General features: G+C 48.7%; 7 protein-coding genes and 1 non-coding gene across 8 annotated transcripts; 5 read left to right on the forward strand and 3 right to left on the reverse strand.

Moving 5' to 3' along the window:
* Window positions 1–259: 259 nt before the first annotated feature.
* Window positions 260–966, forward strand: CNBB0290 (hypothetical protein; the record flags this gene model as incomplete). The annotated part of the gene is made up of 4 exons (XM_772362.1): window positions 260–371; window positions 468–517; window positions 593–670; window positions 736–966. 4 exons carry the CDS (start codon window positions 260–262, stop codon window positions 964–966), a joined length of 471 nt encoding a protein of 156 aa, XP_777455.1.
* A 239-nt stretch (window positions 967–1,205) lies between these two features.
* CNBB0300 (hypothetical protein) lies at window positions 1,206–1,927 on the reverse strand (the record flags this gene model as incomplete). Its single annotated transcript, XM_772363.1, has 3 exons — window positions 1,206–1,326; window positions 1,385–1,529; window positions 1,591–1,927. 3 exons carry the CDS (start codon window positions 1,925–1,927, stop codon window positions 1,206–1,208), a joined length of 603 nt encoding a protein of 200 aa, XP_777456.1.
* Window positions 1,928–2,227: 300 nt separating this feature from the next.
* Window positions 2,228–2,897, forward strand: CNBB0310 (hypothetical protein; the record flags this gene model as incomplete). The annotated part of the gene is made up of 4 exons (XM_772364.1): window positions 2,228–2,239; window positions 2,304–2,622; window positions 2,703–2,771; window positions 2,866–2,897. The coding sequence occupies 4 exons, from the start codon at window positions 2,228–2,230 to the stop codon at window positions 2,895–2,897; spliced, it is 432 nt and encodes a 143-aa protein (XP_777457.1).
* Window positions 2,898–3,243: 346 nt separating this feature from the next.
* On the forward strand, window positions 3,244–3,340 carry CNBBt010. Its single transcript has 2 exons — window positions 3,244–3,281; window positions 3,305–3,340. It is a non-coding gene; the product is annotated as a tRNA-Glu (tRNA).
* A 431-nt stretch (window positions 3,341–3,771) lies between these two features.
* Window positions 3,772–4,682, forward strand: CNBB0320 (hypothetical protein; the record flags this gene model as incomplete). Its single annotated transcript, XM_772365.1, has 3 exons — window positions 3,772–4,145; window positions 4,291–4,459; window positions 4,566–4,682. 3 exons carry the CDS (start codon window positions 3,772–3,774, stop codon window positions 4,680–4,682), a joined length of 660 nt encoding a protein of 219 aa, XP_777458.1.
* A 167-nt stretch (window positions 4,683–4,849) lies between these two features.
* CNBB0330 (hypothetical protein) lies at window positions 4,850–7,453 on the reverse strand (the record flags this gene model as incomplete). Its single annotated transcript, XM_772366.1, has 6 exons — window positions 4,850–5,301; window positions 5,365–5,506; window positions 5,566–6,016; window positions 6,070–6,326; window positions 6,379–7,065; window positions 7,130–7,453. 6 exons carry the CDS (start codon window positions 7,451–7,453, stop codon window positions 4,850–4,852), a joined length of 2,313 nt encoding a protein of 770 aa, XP_777459.1.
* Window positions 7,454–11,286: 3,833 nt separating this feature from the next.
* CNBB0340 (hypothetical protein) lies at window positions 11,287–12,950 on the reverse strand (the record flags this gene model as incomplete). Its single annotated transcript, XM_772367.1, has 6 exons — window positions 11,287–11,323; window positions 11,416–11,581; window positions 11,641–11,992; window positions 12,046–12,618; window positions 12,686–12,734; window positions 12,919–12,950. 6 exons carry the CDS (start codon window positions 12,948–12,950, stop codon window positions 11,287–11,289), a joined length of 1,209 nt encoding a protein of 402 aa, XP_777460.1.
* Window positions 12,951–13,380: 430 nt separating this feature from the next.
* Window positions 13,381–15,306, forward strand: CNBB0350 (hypothetical protein; the record flags this gene model as incomplete). Its single annotated transcript, XM_772368.1, has 3 exons — window positions 13,381–13,849; window positions 13,912–15,014; window positions 15,079–15,306. The coding sequence occupies 3 exons, from the start codon at window positions 13,381–13,383 to the stop codon at window positions 15,304–15,306; spliced, it is 1,800 nt and encodes a 599-aa protein (XP_777461.1).
* Between the last annotated feature and the right edge of the window lie 2,840 nt (window positions 15,307–18,146).

The raw sequence follows: 18,146 nt of genomic DNA on the forward strand, positions 1-18,146 counted from the left end.
GGAGAACTGGTCGCTGGCACGAGGAGATAACGCACACATACCCTTCGATCAATGACGTCTGAAAGTCATTTCGAATCCTGCTGGACTCCAAAAGTGGAGGCGGAAGGGACCGCCCATTGGCCCAGCCAATCATGTTACGTAAGATTCGGCTAAATATCATCCTGTTGGCCGAGTCAATCTCCCTTCCGTTCGATTCCCCAGCAAGCGAGCGAGCGAGGACATTCTTCTTCGCCTTTGCCCAACCTCTTTTTCCCATTATATGTTCGCCCGAACTCTCAGACTTGCTCCAACTCTTCTTAAAACTCCCTTCGCCCGTACTCTTACTGCTACTTCCAGGATGTCTGCTCCTTACCAGGTTATCGCTACTGACAGTGAGTGTCCTGTGTCCCTGCTTGCTTGCTCGCGGTTGGGCGATTATTTAGGCGTCCAGGTCCTGTTTATGTAAATGAGCTGACGGGAAGTTATAGAGGCCCCAGCTGCCATCGGTCCTTACGTCCAGGCCGTCACTTACAACGGTGTAAGTCGATACATATGGCATAGCGGCTCCAGCGGGACCTCGGGAAGGGGCTGATAAGGACTGCGTTGCAATTAGCTCATCTACTCTTCTGGTGCGATCCCCCTTGACCCCCAGTCTATGGAGGTTGTCCCCGGTGGTATCGAGGCTCAGGCTGTAAGTCTACGACACTCATATCATCCAACCGTAACTTATTCGCATTCCTTGCGCACGCTACCCAGACCCAAGTTTTCAAGAACATCTCTGGTCTCCTCACCGCCTCTGGCATCACCCCCGCCCAGGTCCTCAAGACCACCTGTTTCCTCAAGGACATGAACGATTTCGTCGCGTTCAACAAGATTTACGCCGAGTTCTTTGGTGAGACCAAGCCCGCTAGGAGTTGTGTTGAGGTTGCCAGGTTGCCCAAGGATGTCCTTGTTGAGATTGAGTTCATTGCCGTTTCCAAGCAGTAAACGGGTGTCTTAGGAAAGATGTAGACAAGAAGAAAAGATGGATAGGTTGCATGGTTAAGAGATTCGTGACGCCTCTGTTACTCCATGATATTCCATAATGAACCAACCAGACATTGGGTTGGTAATAAAGCGATTGCCCCTTCACAGCCACAGCTGTAATAATGCACGCCTTTAAACCAACCAACGGACCAAAGGCAGCTGAACATTTATGACATACAGATATACATAAAGGCCCAAAACTAATCATAGCCCATAAGGTCGTCAACGACCTCTCTGAAAACCTCCTTCCGCGTCTCTGGAAACAACTTCGCTTGACTGGGCCATATCTTCAAGAACGGCTGCACTTTCTCTTCAAGGTCCCTACCACGATGCCTCATTCAGCTCTACACTGCAAAGATTCAGCAGGTGTATAACTTACTCTACGGAAGCAACCATGACGTAACCATCTTTGTAAAGCGCATCAGCCAGCTCTGACTGGTGATCATCCATAAGACTTCGATTGGGCACGACAAGTAGAGGTATCGGGGGTGCTCGACGAAGCACGGTAAGGATAGATCCAGAACCTTGGAAATTCACCTTTAGTTAAATTCACATCTTAATTCAATTCTGGAGAAAGATGCATACCTGCATGACTGATCACCGCATCGGACTTTCCCACTAACCCCTCAAAGTCGTTCGTAAACCTCATCACTTCCACTACCATCCCGTTTTGCTTCTCGTCCCTAACCCTGTCACCATCATTATCGCTCCATACCCCTATCCCATCGCCTTGTGAATCTATGTTGAGCGTTTGTTTGACATCATCCTGCAGCTTGAGCTCTGCCCGTCCGTACTGAACGACAAGTCGCTGAACGCCGAGAGATTGAAGAAGGGAGAGGAACGTCGGTAAGAGGACGTGGGAGGTGAGGGACGGGAAAAGGGTAGATCCGACTGTGACGAGGAGGGTGAAGGGGTGGGCCATGGGTCTAGCAGGTTTACTGGTCGTCTGGGTCGAGTTATATGCTTGCTGTATGTCTTGTTATGGCCGGCGGCCGAATGGTGGAGGAAAAAAAGGTGGAGAGATCCGAAGAAGACCGCCCGTCGCCGACGAGGAGAGTTGCGCCCGCCTGCCGCCACGCTTGCGTCCGTTGCTTCCGGTGCCTTCTACCAATCGAAGCATCGTCTTTTCAACCGTCCTTACCATCTTTCGATTACTCTTCTCCTTTGCCTAGAGCTATTACATAACCTCCAACACCACACCCCAACAACACACTCAGCCAGCATGCCCCGATCCGTAAGCATACTCACACTCCCGTGCAGCGAAAAGAACTCCCCACAGAAACTGACGCCACCCTCAGTCTCGATCTTCTGCCCGTCCCTCAGCTCCCTCCCACTCCTCTGCCTCCCAGACCCGAGGCGCCCACACCGCCGCTTACCCTGCTCAACATGCTCCTGCCCCACCTCAAACCGCTCACGTCCAGCAACAACGTCAGCCCGGTCTTCTCGCCCAAGCGGCGTCTACCATGGGTGGCGCTGTCGCCGGTTCCGTCGTCGGACACGGTATCTCCAACATGATCTTCGGTGGAAGTGGACACCAGGCTGCGCCTGCGCCTGCTGCCGAGCAGGCTCCTGTGAACCAGCAGCAATTTGGCGCCAGCTGTGATATCCAGGCCAAGGGTATGTCTTGTTTTCTTTTTTTTTGTTAAGGCTTCCTGTCTTTTCTGCAGTATTTGCGATTGCTCATGTGTTGATTCTAGACTTCACCAAGTGCCTCGAGGCTACCAATGGTGACATGCAATCTTGTGGCTATTACCTCGAAGCCCTCAGTACGTTTTCATTCCCATCCCCATCCATCCCCCTTAACACACAAACAATCGAAACGTGTGTGCAGTATTACTGACTAGTTATTACCCATAATAGAGGCCTGCCAGGCTGCCGCTCGTCCTTATTAAGGAGTCTTGGTAGCAGAGAAAGCCGGACTGAAGGGGGTCGAAGAAGATGACCGGCAGTAATGGCAATTGCATTTTTTTTGGTCTTAACTAGCATGATATGCATTTATTCACCTGGAGGAATCTGGAACATCGGTTTTCTTCTGTCTCTATTGCAAATAGTTGCTTGTATTGATTAAGCAATCCTATCCTTTTGGCAAACCTTCCATTTCAAACACTGCAAGTCTAAAGTCTCGAGATGGAATCTGGGAGACGCAGGGCGAAGGATGGATAGGCAAAACGATTTTTACTCAGTTCAACCGTTCACGTTGCTTGATGTAGTTCTGGAATTCAATTATTCAAAATGGAATCTTCATTAGTATAACGGTTAGTATAACCGCTTCTCAGTAATTGGAATTATCCGGTTCTGTTCGCGGTAGACCAGGGTTCAACTCCCTGATGGAGAATTACTTTTTGTTGACGGTTAGCTTGTGGTGAATTTTTTACTTTTTAACCACCCTCGTTGCGCTTATCTTTCACATTTTTTCCCTTAGTCGTGGGCCCATTGCATACGATAATCTAACTTGGGAAGCTCGATTGATTGCATTGCCGTATGGGCCATGTATCTTATTAGAAGTAATAAAGATTGAAGAGCATCGTAATAATAAACGTAAGCCTAATAAGATCATGCATCATTCGTCATCATCACTCCGCCTCCACTTTCCGAATTCTCCACACGAAAGATCAACAATTCCTGACTTTTGCTAATCCCACGTTTCTTTTTTCCTCCTCACTTCCTGTCTTTTGAAATTGCCCACTCATACACCTATCGTAATCACTCTCCAAAACTCTGATCCTTTCAGTCCCATTCAAAAGCAGCGGAAAAGGCAAAACGAACATGCCTGAGAACTGTAAAGACTGCGATCAATGCCCCACGCAGCCTGCTTCTAGTATGGCCATGTCCCGAGGTGTGATCGCGCCCGAGTGCAGTCTCCCTGGTGCAGACGTCGTCTCTGTTTCAACTCCTTCCTATGTATCTCCTCAAACTCAGGCTCAGGATCAGACTGAGGTGCAGCCCCGCTTGGAAATCGGAGCTGGGGAAGCGAAGGTCGAGGGCATTGAGAACAAGGACGAAGAAGGGACCGGAACTTCTACACCATCGGCATCGGCTTCAGCAACGGCGACAACGCTGGCTGGACAAGAATTCAAAGCCCCAGATTTAAGAGAGGTGAAGCCTAGTGTGATTATCGAGTTTTGTGATCGATGCAGGTGGTGAGTCTTTTTGAATCCTCTCTCTCTCTCTCTCTCTCGCGCGCCTGCCTTTTGAGCTAAATTATGACTTCTCCTTCACAACTCACGTACAAACCCTCATTTCCTTTCACGCCCACCCCGAACCCACTTATCCTCACGGTCTTAGGGCTCCACGCGCAACATGGATCCAAACCGAGCTATTCCTCACTTTCCCCAACCCTATCCTGAGGAGTATAACCCTAATGCCGCTTAATGCTCCTGAAACAGGGGGCAGGTTTAGAGTTTGGGTTGATGTTGGGAAGGGAAAGGGAGATGAATTGGCTTGGGATCGAAAGGTACGTTTGGACGTTTTCACGAGTTTGACCGAACTGTCCATTCGGCATTCGTCATCCGTCGATGGGCAAAATAGTCGCGAAGCTGATGGCACAATTGATTGTATAGACGGAAGGAGGTTTCCCAGAGTTGAAGGTTTTGAAACAGAGGATAAGGAATTTGGTGCAGCCTGATATGGGTTTGGGACATTCTGATGTTCATGGGAAGAATGGTGAAGCCAAGTGAATGCTGTATATAGTACGGAGGGCATATGTTCGCATAACTCAGAATGATCCGACCGTCTTGTCGTACGTTGTATTATTGAATACTTTATATGCATCACAAATACTGCTCTAGCGCTCTACACACAGATAAAATGATGATTAAAAAAACCCCCGCTTGCCCACAATCTCTTACTTTCTCCTGAAAGCATTCTTGGAAGCACTCCTTTCCGGTCTTCGCCTCTGCAACCTTCCTCCTCGTCCTTCGAGTTCATCATCTTCCACTTGACCCTTCTCCAGCCCCGCACCAAACCTCTCCACCCTATCCCTCCTTCTCGTCCCACCAGAGTACTCATCCTGGTCATCCCCACCATCACTCCCCGCGCCTCTTCCAGACCGGGATTTAGACGAAGGGATGAAAGACATCTCCATACCGCCATCGGCGGCACGGCGCGTAGCGAGGATACTGGGATCTTGCTCGGCTGAGATTTTGGAGGCGGCAGATTTGGATTGAGAGTGGAGGCGCTGGCCAAATGTAGGGAGAGAAGTGGACTGGGAGCCACCAACGACGAGGGCGGGCTTGCCACGGGGCATGGGACGGCGTTGAGAGGGAGCGAGTTGTCGGGGGTCGTACTGTAACAGATCTGGAAAGCGGTTATACTGTCAGCAACCAAGTAGGAGGATACTATACGTGAGACATAACCTACTGCCATCGTCACTTTCGCCACTCTCGCTTCCTTCGTCTTGCTCGGACTGCGACTCTTCTTCATTCTCTTCTTCTTCTTCAAGGTCCGAAGACATCCTGTCACTTTCATCTTCCTCTTCCTCAACAGCAGTTTTCCGTTTGGCCTATGGGGGGAAGGGATCAGCTCACCGTGGCTTACTCTGATTATCAAGAATGGACTCACATTGTTGTTAGCGGTAGCCGGGTTGAGCAACGCAAACTCTCTACTTTCCTCATCGACTTCATATTCGGGGTTCTCCCACAACTCCTTAAATCTGGGATCTTGCAGTAATCCAGGGGCACCCTCTTCTTCCTCACCGTCCTCCATCTCCTCACCTCCTGCCACAGCCAATCCCTTCTTTTCCTTCTTCTTCCTCTCCAAAGCCTTCTCCCTCTCCTCCGCCCTACGTACCCTCTCCGCCAAAGCCTTGTTGACCTTGGGTTGGTCCTTTCGAGCTCGGATACGAGATTCGGATTTGGCCTTGAGTTTCTCGTTGACGATACGGTCGCGATACTCGGAATATGATTGAGGGTTGGCGATAAGACGTGCGGTGGTGTAGAGTTTGAGGGAGAGGAAATAACCGTGCATGTAGGGTTTGAGCGCAGGGGTACCGATAAGGTGGGTAAGACCAAGACTATCATAAAACTGTCAGTTATGTAAAAGATTGATAGAATGAATTGTACGCACGTTTCCAATTCCGCCTTATCGACAAACTTGTAATCGGCATAAGCACTCTTGCCAGCGCCGCCGGTGTAGTCGTCGGCAAGTTCTTCAGTGACAGAATCAAGGAAGCTAGCCCATTTGGGAGCAGGACCGATGTCGGGGATGTAATAAGATGATAATTGGGGAGCGTCACAGGCGACGAGCATGAGACCTGATTGTGGCACAGGGTGGAGGTCAACAAGGGAGTTGGGAGGGTGGAGGGAAAGCTGATTTTCGGATGGCTAGTCTCCGAGTCAGCAGGAGTCACGAAAAATATGCTGACAAACGACATACCTGATTCTTATCCCAGATTTTGATCACCTTGCTATCAGCACTGACGACTCGGCCCCCATCTTCATGGGCACCGCCACCTCGTAACCAGTCTACCTTCCTAATAGGTTCACTGTAACCCTGATCCTTGAAAGCGAATGGGGTAGGGCTTCGCAAGTCGTACAACAACGTGTGGCCTGTTGATGTACCAACAGCCAAAGACAGACCATCAGTGGGGTGAGAAGAGAGCGCAGTGATAGAAAGTTTCGGGGCAGGAGCAAGTACCGAGTCCTGGTCAAATGATTGTGCAGGAAGCAAATTTGAAGAGGGAAGGACCAGACGAGTCAAGGCTGACCTTGATCGAGGGTCCCAGAACTCAACCACACCACCGCCGCCGTCCAAACCAAAACTCCAAAGCCCATGTCTAGGGTTAACATCCACAACATTGACACCCTCCACATCATCTTCGTTTCCATCACCCCACCCTTGAGCTATGCGCAAGGGCGTCATATATCGACCTTCTTCGAGGTTGAATCGGAAGACTTCGTTGCCGGTGCAGCCTACAAGGGCGTCGGCAGAAGGAGAGTGGTAGGCTAAAGAACGACCGTAGATGGGAAGACGGATGGTGTGGTGAAGACCCATCTGAGTATGAAGCTGTAGAGAACGATCTCGTTGAAGGTGGAGAGTCTTGGTCCAGTCTGACGATAATATCTGATTTCGTAAATCAGCATGCACTTGAATAAGTTGCGACATCCTTCACAAATCATGTACTTACCACGAAGTCGACGTTTTCGGCGTCTGTAACTCTCTCAAACTTGACAGTCAGCGCCTCCAGGTCCCAAACTTTCATCATAGGCTTATATGTTCCTGTAGCAATTGCATGCTGCCCATCTTCGGTGGTCTTGATTTTGATTGAAGACCCGGGAAAAGTGAAGTCTTGAATGAGCTCGAGGTCACCGATCTGATGCTGGGTTTTCGTTCGTTTCTTGTGCTTGCCTGGACCTGTAGGTTTCGTCTTGACAGCAAGCCATGAGGGAAGAGAAGCGGCGGAAGTCGATGATGGACCGTTGACGGTGTACACCTTGGGAAAAGCAACCATGGTGGCAAGGTGTTGATGATGTTTCTGAATGTGTCAGATTTTATTGACAGCGGAAAGAAGACGACCAATGGCTAATACGACTAGATGAGGTGTTCTCTTGGTCCTGGGCCTTTGTAGGGGTATAGGGCCGGACTGAGTGATTTGAACGTATTGTTTTGGTTGGATGCCTATGAAAATTGAAGCAACAACGCGCAAAATTATCTCCTTGAGCAGCGAGCTCGATAATAACCGGCGGTCGGACATGTCCGCCTCCACTTCCCTTCGTTCTTCCCCCCGGCATTCAGACGATAATAGTGCGAGCTTGTTACGTACCCACCATCGACCATCATCCGCTCCTACTACTACTTATGTTTATTTTGTCTTGTTATTTTTCGCTTTTTCATCAGTGCTTTGTTTCCATCTTCAAATCTTTGATTTCTGACAGTACACTACATCGTCATATTCTGACATGGATCATTTCAAGTTCCAAAAATGTTGAAAGAATGAGAGCGGATGGCAAGCCAGCGGCCCTCAATGCACTGAGCCCACACAAGCATGCCCGCTCAGGTCGTTATGTCTGTAGGATCGACATACCTCAAATCATTAAGCCAGCATGATGGTCCATGATGTGATCCAACCCAGCTACACGTACAATCATAAACTGTTTTCCTTAAAGCGTAAGTACCATAATCTCCTTGCTTGCGCAACTTGGACAGAAGAGAAACATCATTCAACATGTGGTGATTTGGGTGATAAACGGTGGGGAAAAGGGGATGAAGATGACGGTGTGAAACGACGAAGGAGAACGAATGAGGAATATTTTAATATAATGTTAGAAAGTAGAGAAGAAGGCTCAACCATCAGTGTTGACTACGGATTATAGATACAGAACCTACATGTATACGTACATGATGGGTACTTAAAAACAAACGGATTAGTAGCTGCTGCTGCTGCTGCTGCTGTGGGAATTTTGCGCGTGGAACTTTGCAATTTCATGGGGGAGCAGCCGGTGTGAACAGACGTGGATGCGGCTCGGGATATGGCATGCAATCATCGGGGTGCAGGCAAGTTGCTTGCTGCTGGTGACATGACCGATGCGTGCACCGGCGGCCCCGGACACGCAACATCGATCGATGGAATCACGGTTCAAGGAAGGTTCACGCAATTCATAAAGCTGAGCCTACTCGTGCCGCGGCACCCCCCATTTCGTTCGATTGCCTATATATCGACAGCCATATCATTGCATACATTCACTTTCTCGAACATTATCTAGCGTTTCATAGATCCTCCGATCTTTCTCGAATGTTTCCCATGAGCATCATCCTCACAAGCTTCGGTGTATATAAACCCCACCCCACTGGCCACAGGTTCTCGTTCTCAATTCCCCAATCCACTTACCGCTATACGTACCTTGTCGCCACCAACATTAACGCCACGGCATATTGCAATCCTACGCCATGTCCTCCGTGTCACACACTCCTGCACGTCCATCCCTTGCTGCCCAGAACCCCAACACGACTCGCAGGATGATGACCGCCACCGCGGCTGCTGGAAATAGATCTCCGGTTGTATCGCCGTCGTCTTTGCCCGCTACCCCAGCACGCTCTGCTTACGTCCCTCCTTCCGCTCCCTAGATCGTGCAGCCTGTGAGCCAGCCCGTCCGTGAAACAATCGAGTCTCCTAGGAAGCCGGGTCCTTCCGCGCGAGGATGGCGAAGGAGCTGAATGACCTCCCTGGCTTCACTGATTTCCGATCCCTCAATCCTCTCAAGCAGCAGCACTTCCAAAATAGTTCCGCATCGGTACATGCCCTAGGAGAACACTTACCTCGAGCCTTTTGTGATATCAGCGAGCTCAGGAACAAGGAAGAGTGGATGCCCTCCATCTTGTACGAGTCTCAACATCATGATCACCCAGAATAAAACCCTTCTCAATATGGCGTCCGAAATAGAGGCTTTGAGATCTCAGGTGACGGAGCTGGAGGAGAAGGTGAAGATGTGGAATAGCGAATTGGAGAGAGAGAGAGAGAGAGAGAGAAAGAAGCCCAGAGCCTAAATGGACCAAGCCCTACTTGTGAGTACACTCAGCAATCCGAGCGGTCGCGCCGCTTCTTCTCTGCGAGTAACAGCCGCAAGCGGTGAAAGGAACTTGCTAGCTCGCTCCCGACCTTGATGAGATACGTCAAACTTACTTTATCTGTATACATGGCGTCGTTCGAAAGATGGTGCGTGAGAATGCCGAGAAACGGGCCAAAGCCGCTGTATGCTGCGACAACTGGCTGGACTACAACGAGGAAGAGGCTCCAGATGGGTACTTCCTAAAGGATGGCAGGATATTCTGGCGTCCAAACTAGTCCATTCTTCGCTGTGCCTTGTGAGGTGATGTTTAACTCTGATTGCAAGCCGGAGCTAACAGCTTCTTTATCCTTTGTAGCTTCGAGAATCTCGTCAGCGCCGCCGTCAAAAAATGCTTACAGGATGACCAGTTCGTCCAGATTAAAAGCAAGCCAACAAATAACGAATTGAGGGGCCGGGTGGTCGATTACCTCAACAGCGTTGTGAGGGAGAAGAAAAAGGCAGAGGCGAAGAAAAAGACAGAGGCAAGAATGGAGAATATAAAAGGGAGAACCATGAGAATGAGTGCTTGCATTACACTCTGTCATTGACATGTGCTTCTCTTACTGTGGATTGTATTGTAGTTCCGTGTATTGCTTATAAACAACTGGAAGGACACACCCCTGGATGGGTGCAAGGAATGAGACCTTTTAAAACGGGCACTAGTCTCAGAAAGGGGGGTTCTGCGGAATCTCCACTTCCTCGAACATAACGAGATTGAAGATGTTCTGAAGAGAGTGGCCGAAAGGAGGTCTAGTTCAGCAGGAGATGACGAGGATGAGGATGATGATGATACGTATGACGAGTTTCTGCTTTTTTCCGACGTTTACCATGGAAGTAAGGCAGAAAGACCTGGTTGGGTGGCGATCGAACCATGGTGGTGGTCCCCTGTAATAAGGAACTGACCGCCCTGTTCTGTCACAGTCACCAACTGACCACTCGCCGTTGTCCCTAGATCCGCCTTGCTGTTTGGACTGGCTAAGAAAGTTGGTTGCAAGCCCAAGACAAGACGAAACGCAGGTCAACTCATGTCTTCCACCTGCCGTACAAATACCATCGTACGATCTCCATGGGTTTCCGCCTCGCGTCCGGTCCAAGCAGCCTCGAAGACACGCCAGACGGTCTCTTCCATCCAACAGCTGCGTATACAAAAGGCATGATCGACTGGGAGGCGGCACAGAAGATGGACTCCTCCTTCATTCCCACTTACGAAGATGTTCCACCCGACCCCACCAGATCTCAGTCAACACAAGGTCGTCTCCCGTTTCTGGAGATTCTCCGCCATCATCACTCGTCGGTGTACGCAAGGCTTCAAAAACGCCTTGTGCTTCTGCCCGGACTAGATAGTTACACCTTGAGGAGCTTGTGGGAAAGTCGATGTGAGGAGGGCACCATGCAATATGAATCAAAGCTCCAACGAGTCATTGCAGGTGTGCGTTATAGCAATTTTTCCGAATATCTCGATGCTTCCCCAGCCCCTGTTCTTGATAGCTGCCATGAGATGGAGGAGATGGACTTCGACTTCACTCAAGAAAACGAGGTTTTTGGAAACTGTAATGGTTTTGTTACGGAAGAAGAAGTGGAAGGAGGTTCCAGTATTGAGGAGGCGGCCATGTAATAGGAGACTGGAAGTGGCAGTTTGAAGTAAAGGTTCCAAACACGATAGAGATCCATTATGTAGGAGTTGTTTATGAATCGAAGTCAGCGACAGTGAGACATTGTAGCCTGAGTAGAATGACACTCACTGTCCAGGTCCGTCTGATGTGCAAGTCCTTGACCTTGCCCAAGTCAACCAGTATAGTACCTTGCCCATTTACACGCAAATCCCAAGGCAAAATCGTTTATCCACAATCCTGACCAGTAAGCTCACGTATGTCGGGCAACTGGGACAGTGACAATGATCTTGGTACCTAATGGTGCCGAAGATCTTTGCGGAACACTAACCAGTGCGACTGGGTGGATGGAAGGTAACGATTTCGCGTGGATCGGGAAGAAGAAAGGAGGGGAGAGTTGATGTTGAGAAAACACCTGGGTATCTAGTGTTTTCCTGTCAAGGTCGTTAATGACTGTATACCCAATTCAAAGAAGAACTTACTCTTCATCATACCGGTATCCGTAAGCGATTGAGGGCTTGAACCACCTGAAAACGCCAAAGAGTGGTGGGACAAAATCCTTCCATCAGAAGCCCCTTGGATATGGGAGAAGACGGTCCAGAGTATGCTTGTCATAGTCGGCTGATGGAATTCACCAAAGCGACGTAGGGGAGGGCGGCACTCTACAAAGGAACACGCATTCTTCCTGTTGAGACGAGGTAACTGCGTCGCACCATCGACTATCCACTCCTCCTTGAAGGTGGGGTCAAGGGGTCGAAAACGATAGCCGCGAAACCTTAGCTCGTGATGGAACTCGAAGGAGTCACTGATACCCTCGCCTCTAGGGCGGTCTGGCTGTTGCGCCATGCCGGGAAGATAGTCCCTGAGGAATCGCTCCCGCCGCGTACTCTCCGGCGCAACGCTTGTCGACCCTCAGCGATAGCCAGTTCAAGAATGACCTGAATGACAGCCTTCGCCATGTCGCCCAATCGCTGAGGCAGCCCTGCAAAAGCCGTGAGGAAGATTGAGAAGACGGCAAGGACGGTGGCAAGTAGAGGCATATTCCTTGCAGTTGATTCGATGCAGAAGATGGGTTCATCTTGATAAGGGCTGGGTTGCCGACACGAGTAAGGAGGGATCAAGGATTCGGGAACTTTGGTAGGCCATTTGCTAAGCTGATGGCCAAGACGATCACGGATGATACCACCATATCCATCACCCTCAAAACCTGTTTCAAGAAGAGACTCATCCATCATGATGGCAGGAAGATCATCATAGCCTTGCCTATCATCGATATCCATAAACTCTCTTTCGAGACCGCCTTGTGAAGTCTTTTGACCTGAGAGAGAAGGAGGGTAGGCATCATCGGATAAAGACATGGACTGGCCAGCAGGGGGAGAGGATCGAGGGATCGAGATGTCACCGGAGACAGAATCATCGGAAAGGGGTACAGATGGAAGGGTAGGGGCAGCAATTTGAGGCTACGATGACCATAGGTTAACCCATTGTTGCAGCTACACGGCTCATGTCCATCTTCCGGGCACTCACCAAGGTCGCTTCTGGTCCTATAGGTGCTGCTTCGATGACATCGTTTGTCCTACGATAGTTATTGCTGGACGGGCTAAAATGGGATAATAAGCCTTCCAGTGAAGACCTCAATTAGGAACGCAAGTGCATGACTATTTTGCACCTGGGCGCCCTGCGATTACTACTTCGAGGCATTTTACTGAAAGAAGCGTCCAAACTAGGTCGAAGATTGAGATAGTCTTGCTGATTCGTACGCTGAGTCATCGAACTCGTCAGCTTCTCCCATATTTTGTAGGAATTGAAGCTTACGCTTGGAGATGAGATTGCAGACGCTTGGTGACGCACGAAGTTCTGAGCCAATGTCCGTCGAGGGGCTTGTGTCGAGCCTAGTATTTCTCTACAACGCCATCCATGCCGAACCAGCTGCGTGCCCCGGACCTTTCCCCGCAAAACATTCCCACGGTGCACCGCGTTCGTCCCTGTCCACGCGCGTAGTATAAATATACTCATCGTGCTTGTTTGTTGTTGTGAGATCGATCGACGGAAAGAGAGCCAGGCGGGAACTAGAGCATTTTATTGAACCTTCATTCGTTCATCACATATTCAGTTGATATTTCATTTACGCATCTGCCGTTGCCTTGTCAGACCTTGACCAATCAACAAAAGTCTTCGTATTCGGCATACTGCGTTTCTTGCTCACTGTTTATTAGATCAGTATGAGCCAAACTAGTAACAGTCAAGCCAAGCCCGCCCGACAGCGTAAATCATCATTGCCACCCAGCCTGCCTGACGATGTTACCGACATTCCCATGTGGGATCTTTTGGAACTGGAACCCCCTCCTAGTGACGAAGAATTGGAGAGGAACTACTCTGCTGCTCTGAAAGAGTTATGGCACGAAGAATTCAATGGGGAGTTTAGCTACAATTTTCGACTCTTCTTCAATCTCGAGAGATGTGTCAGAACTCGGCCGCTCCACCCTCCTAGCCTCACATTTCATGTTTTTGTTGGATTTGTACAAGAACGGCCACTGTCTCGCGTTCTGTCAGCAACGATGAGGACTCCTTATTCGAAAACAAAAGTGAAGGCAGCAGTCGACAGGTGGATACCGAAATTGGAAACGGCGGAGGAGCAGGAGGAGGAGGATGGGGATTGGGTGGCATCCAGCAAGTCGTCTGGAACAGACCGTACGTTACTTCTATCTTTTTTTTTACAGCGGGAGTAAGCAGTATCATTAACGACAACACAGACGTAAAGTCATCCAGTAAGGTTACGTCTACGCCATCCTCTCAAGGGAGCATTCGACGCCTGGATTATGTGCTTGAAGTTACATGCCGGCACGTTGGTGGCAGAAAATCCACATCTATCCCCCTCTCCATCGAAACTAAAGCTTTCCCTTTGAATGATTTTGGCCATCCACAATCCCAATCAGAGGCCGATAAAGCTTTCGTGAAGGGTCTGAGTCAGACGGCAATGTATGCGCTGGCGGGATGGGAGATGTACCGATATCGTCGCAGTCTTTTCATTTGTGGACCGGCTTTTTGTAGGGTCTTTGTGCTCGACGACAACGTTCTTGCTGTTGAAGTGTCGTCACCTCCAACCTCTTTGTCGCCCCTCAATGTGCCTTCCTTCTTTTCCTCATACAGTTACGGCTCAATGCCGCATAATCTTATATCCCCTCTCGCTAATGAAGAGTCGGTTTCGCCGACTCTATTCAAACATAACCCTGATTACACTATCAACCCCCTCTCGTGTCGTCTTTTGGAATCATTCATTCGAGGTACTTTGGAAAGAACCCTTCGCCAAACCGTTGGCGAGGCTCTAGGCTGCCAGGCAGAGGAGATGGACACTGACTACCTGTCAGCTTCCCATTCAGGTATAGCTTTTGCAACATTGACTCCTTTGTCGAATAGACAGGATTTGGTTGCCCATGCTCGTGATAACGCCACTATCAGCAAAGCCGCCAATTCTGGTGCAAGCCGTAAGAAAAAAGCTAGCTCTAAGAAGGGTTCCTATTTAAAGACGCGTGGGAATAGAAGAGATCCGGGTGGCGAGAGCGGTGGTGACAGAGGAGCAAGTGGGGGCGATGGGGATGGTAGGGGTGATACGGGTGGTGGAAATGGTGAGCGTGGTGGAGATAGCGGAGCACATTTTTCAGGATCGGGATTTGCCCGCGATGAGGGAGGTGAAGACACCGACGCCAAAAGGACTCATAACCTGTCAGGCCCTCATGATAAGGATCTGCCTATTGAGGCTCTTGATAGTTCACCAGAGGCAGAGAGCGTTGTATGGAAGGAAAGCGGCTGTTTGGCTAAACCAAACGGACGCAATCGTGAGTGCTTCTTCGGCTTGGTTGGACCATTTATTGATACCTTGAATCCAAGGATTTAACGATTGGCTGGAAGCCCTTTCGCAGGCCGAGAAAGCTACTGATATTTCCAGCAATGGCGTATCACCTGCCACCGACACCATCGAAGATGTAGCTGACCTTGCCATGGACTCAAACGAGTACCAACAGTTACGTATAACTACCCTCCTGGCCGATTTGGACGTACGCTTTGTGTCGGTCAGCAGCGCCCAAATGGATGGACTATTTTCTGCTGATTCTTCAGTATATTCATTCGCATCCTACATCACTGGCTAATCCAATGAAAAGGCTGCTATAACCTTCCCACGGGACAAGGGAGTCAATCATAAAGTCAATTGCTCCACATCTTTCGTCTCATCTTCTTCATCCGGCACGCATTCGCTGATGACACCTGTATCATCTCGTACCCAATTGCGATTGGCCCAACCTTCTGCTGTTGCTCATTCTTCTGCTTCTTTTAATTTGGGCCACTTTAAGGAAAATGACGACGAAATTTCCCATGTCTTTTTGGACCAAACATATGCCGGCTAAATTTCTGTGTGAGTACATACATGCATCACTATAACATTGTATCTTCGATTGACCTATTGTATACTTCCAGAAATCATTCACATCCATATGGATCGACTCGTGGCCCGATTCCGAACTCCTATAACTATAACCATTTGACCATATGATGGAGTAACATTGATTGGAGCACACAGCCACGTTAATGATACAAGCTTTAATTAACTTAGCCATCCTATAAGTACGGTGACCCATACCGAGAAACATTTTTTAACTATTCAATTGTACGGGCTTGTAGCCAATTGCGACCCAATTATAACTGTGGGCTTTTTATGTCGTGATACGATTACAGAGACAAACATTGTACCTATATGGTCATGAAAACGACAGTGCATGTTACAACCTTTGTAGATTTCAACGAATTATGTGGTTCCCATCCGTCCTCTGAATGACTGTAACAAATGCCTGGGCCAAAGACAAGTGTTGTTGCAAGCGGTCACCCGAAAGATGATCCAGGGCTATGTTTCCAAAAGACGGTCAAAGAAGTTTACAAGGTCATTCACCGCATGATTGAATTGTCGGATGGGGACTGACAAAAGTAGACGGTATCATTATTACAGAACACATGTCTTTGAATAATAAGCAGTCCACGTATAGCAAGATGCATATCAGCATAGGACTTTCGCGCCAGGAGAGGAAAGGCTGCGTGCGCTGGGTCTCAAAAAATAAAATGATGGAATACTTCACGATTCCGCGCAACGTTCAATTTCTTCTCTCGTGCCAGTGGTTTTGTTTTAAGTACCTGTGAATAGGTCTGAACCGCTCAGTAAACCAACGACCGCTCTCTACCATAATGAATCAAAAGATATGAATGCGAACGAACTACACATACGAGCAGATGGCTGATTCACCAAAGGTTTAAGAACCAAATCACAGTTTCGACCTCTCGTCTTTCTCCCTCCTCCTCATCATCCTCGTCTTCGTCGCTACATTATGGATCAGTTTGAATGACATCTTTGCACGAATCGCGAAATCCACCGTCGCTCATCGCCGTCCTCGAAGAAGAAGATCATCTAGTACATAGACGCGCCACTCAGCACACGACGTACTACATTAAGATTGCGAAGAAACTACAAGAAGCTATAGATCAGTCTATTATTTCGATCTAATAATTTCACTTAAAAAACATAGAATAACAATTAACTTGAAATGAGATTCTTTAGACGAAAGGCCAAAAAGCAGTGAACAGTTGTCAGTAGCTTACAGCACGCTCTCAGTTCTTGGCATGAGAAAGGATTACATACGTCCATATGTTGGACTAGACCATCATTTTGTTTGCTTTGTTATTTAGTTCAAGATTCGGTTTTTGACATGGACATATTGCTAGACATGAGGCTGGTGGGGGAGGGAAAAAGAGCAGAGAAACTATAACAACAGGACAAAAAGGACATGGGCGTGCATCATGCATCTTGCATCTTAAGCCAGAAAGTCAATCAACGACAACAGCATAATGATTGATGAAACGTCAAGCCATTGAGAAGCTTTAAAATTAACCGCTGGAATGAAAGGATAAAATGTAAACAAACAGTTTCCGCCAGCCACAAGCCACCAGCCACCAGCCTCATTTTATTATCGGAGAATAACGTTGGATAAGCTTTCTTGCTGTTCTTCTTCTGTTTTTTAATTATACGTAGATGATTTTTTTTTGGTTAGATTTTTTTAACAGTCTTGTTGCAGTTTTCCCCAAGTCCTGCTTGAAGTAGATTAAAATGGCGGAAGGTACAAGGCAGAACGCGGTGAGTCGGCACAAGCGACAGACGACCTTGGCCAGCGGCGGTAAATTGAGGGTAGTCCCTGGTCCCTGGCTAGGCATAAGGGCATGCCGGTATGATGTCCGTGCTTCCTTGGTGCCCCTGCAATTTATTGAATTACTTTTTCACACTGCCGTCGAAGTTTGGGATGGATGCAAAATGCGAAATGCGAGCTGCAGCTGTGTGAAGAGGGAGGAGTCTGGGGATGAGCATAATAGGTGAGAAATGGAGAATGAAAGATGAGAGGCAAGGGAAGGCAGAAGGAAAACGAGGAAAGTAATTTACGTTGGTTTATGTTACAGGTACGCATGGGACTTTCTGTTGTCTTTTTCTTGTCGCTGCGAAGTGTAAAGCAGAGGTGCTGCGATTGCTGGCCAGAACTTATTTAGTATTATGAGCCTGAGACAATTGACCGGCCTCACATGATAATTCCCCACGTAGCTATCCGTTTTTCTTTCTCATCATCCATCCTCTTTCCTATCCCAACGCTCTCTTCCGCAGAATACTAAAAGCTCGGTATACATCAACGTCGTCGGGCTTTTGACTTCGGCGCTGGCTGCCAAATTGCCGACCACCGACTCCCATCGGCCCTTGCATTTCAGGTGACTTCTCACGGCTTGAATGGAACACGCGGCTGTCCCAAAATAATAGAACTAAGCATCAATTTAATCCGACAGAAATTGCACTTCCCTGCGCTAACCCCGAATGCCGGAAGTTGCTCTCTGATTAATATCTCTCTTGTGTTTTTAAGCTTTATCTAGTACTGCCCACCAACAGTAGCCTTGATAAAGGCAATTG

This window comes from Cryptococcus neoformans, chromosome 2 (genome assembly GCF_000149385.1).
Source record: "Cryptococcus neoformans var. neoformans B-3501A chromosome 2, whole genome shotgun sequence".
Taxonomy (NCBI): domain Eukaryota; kingdom Fungi; phylum Basidiomycota; class Tremellomycetes; order Tremellales; family Cryptococcaceae; genus Cryptococcus; species Cryptococcus deneoformans.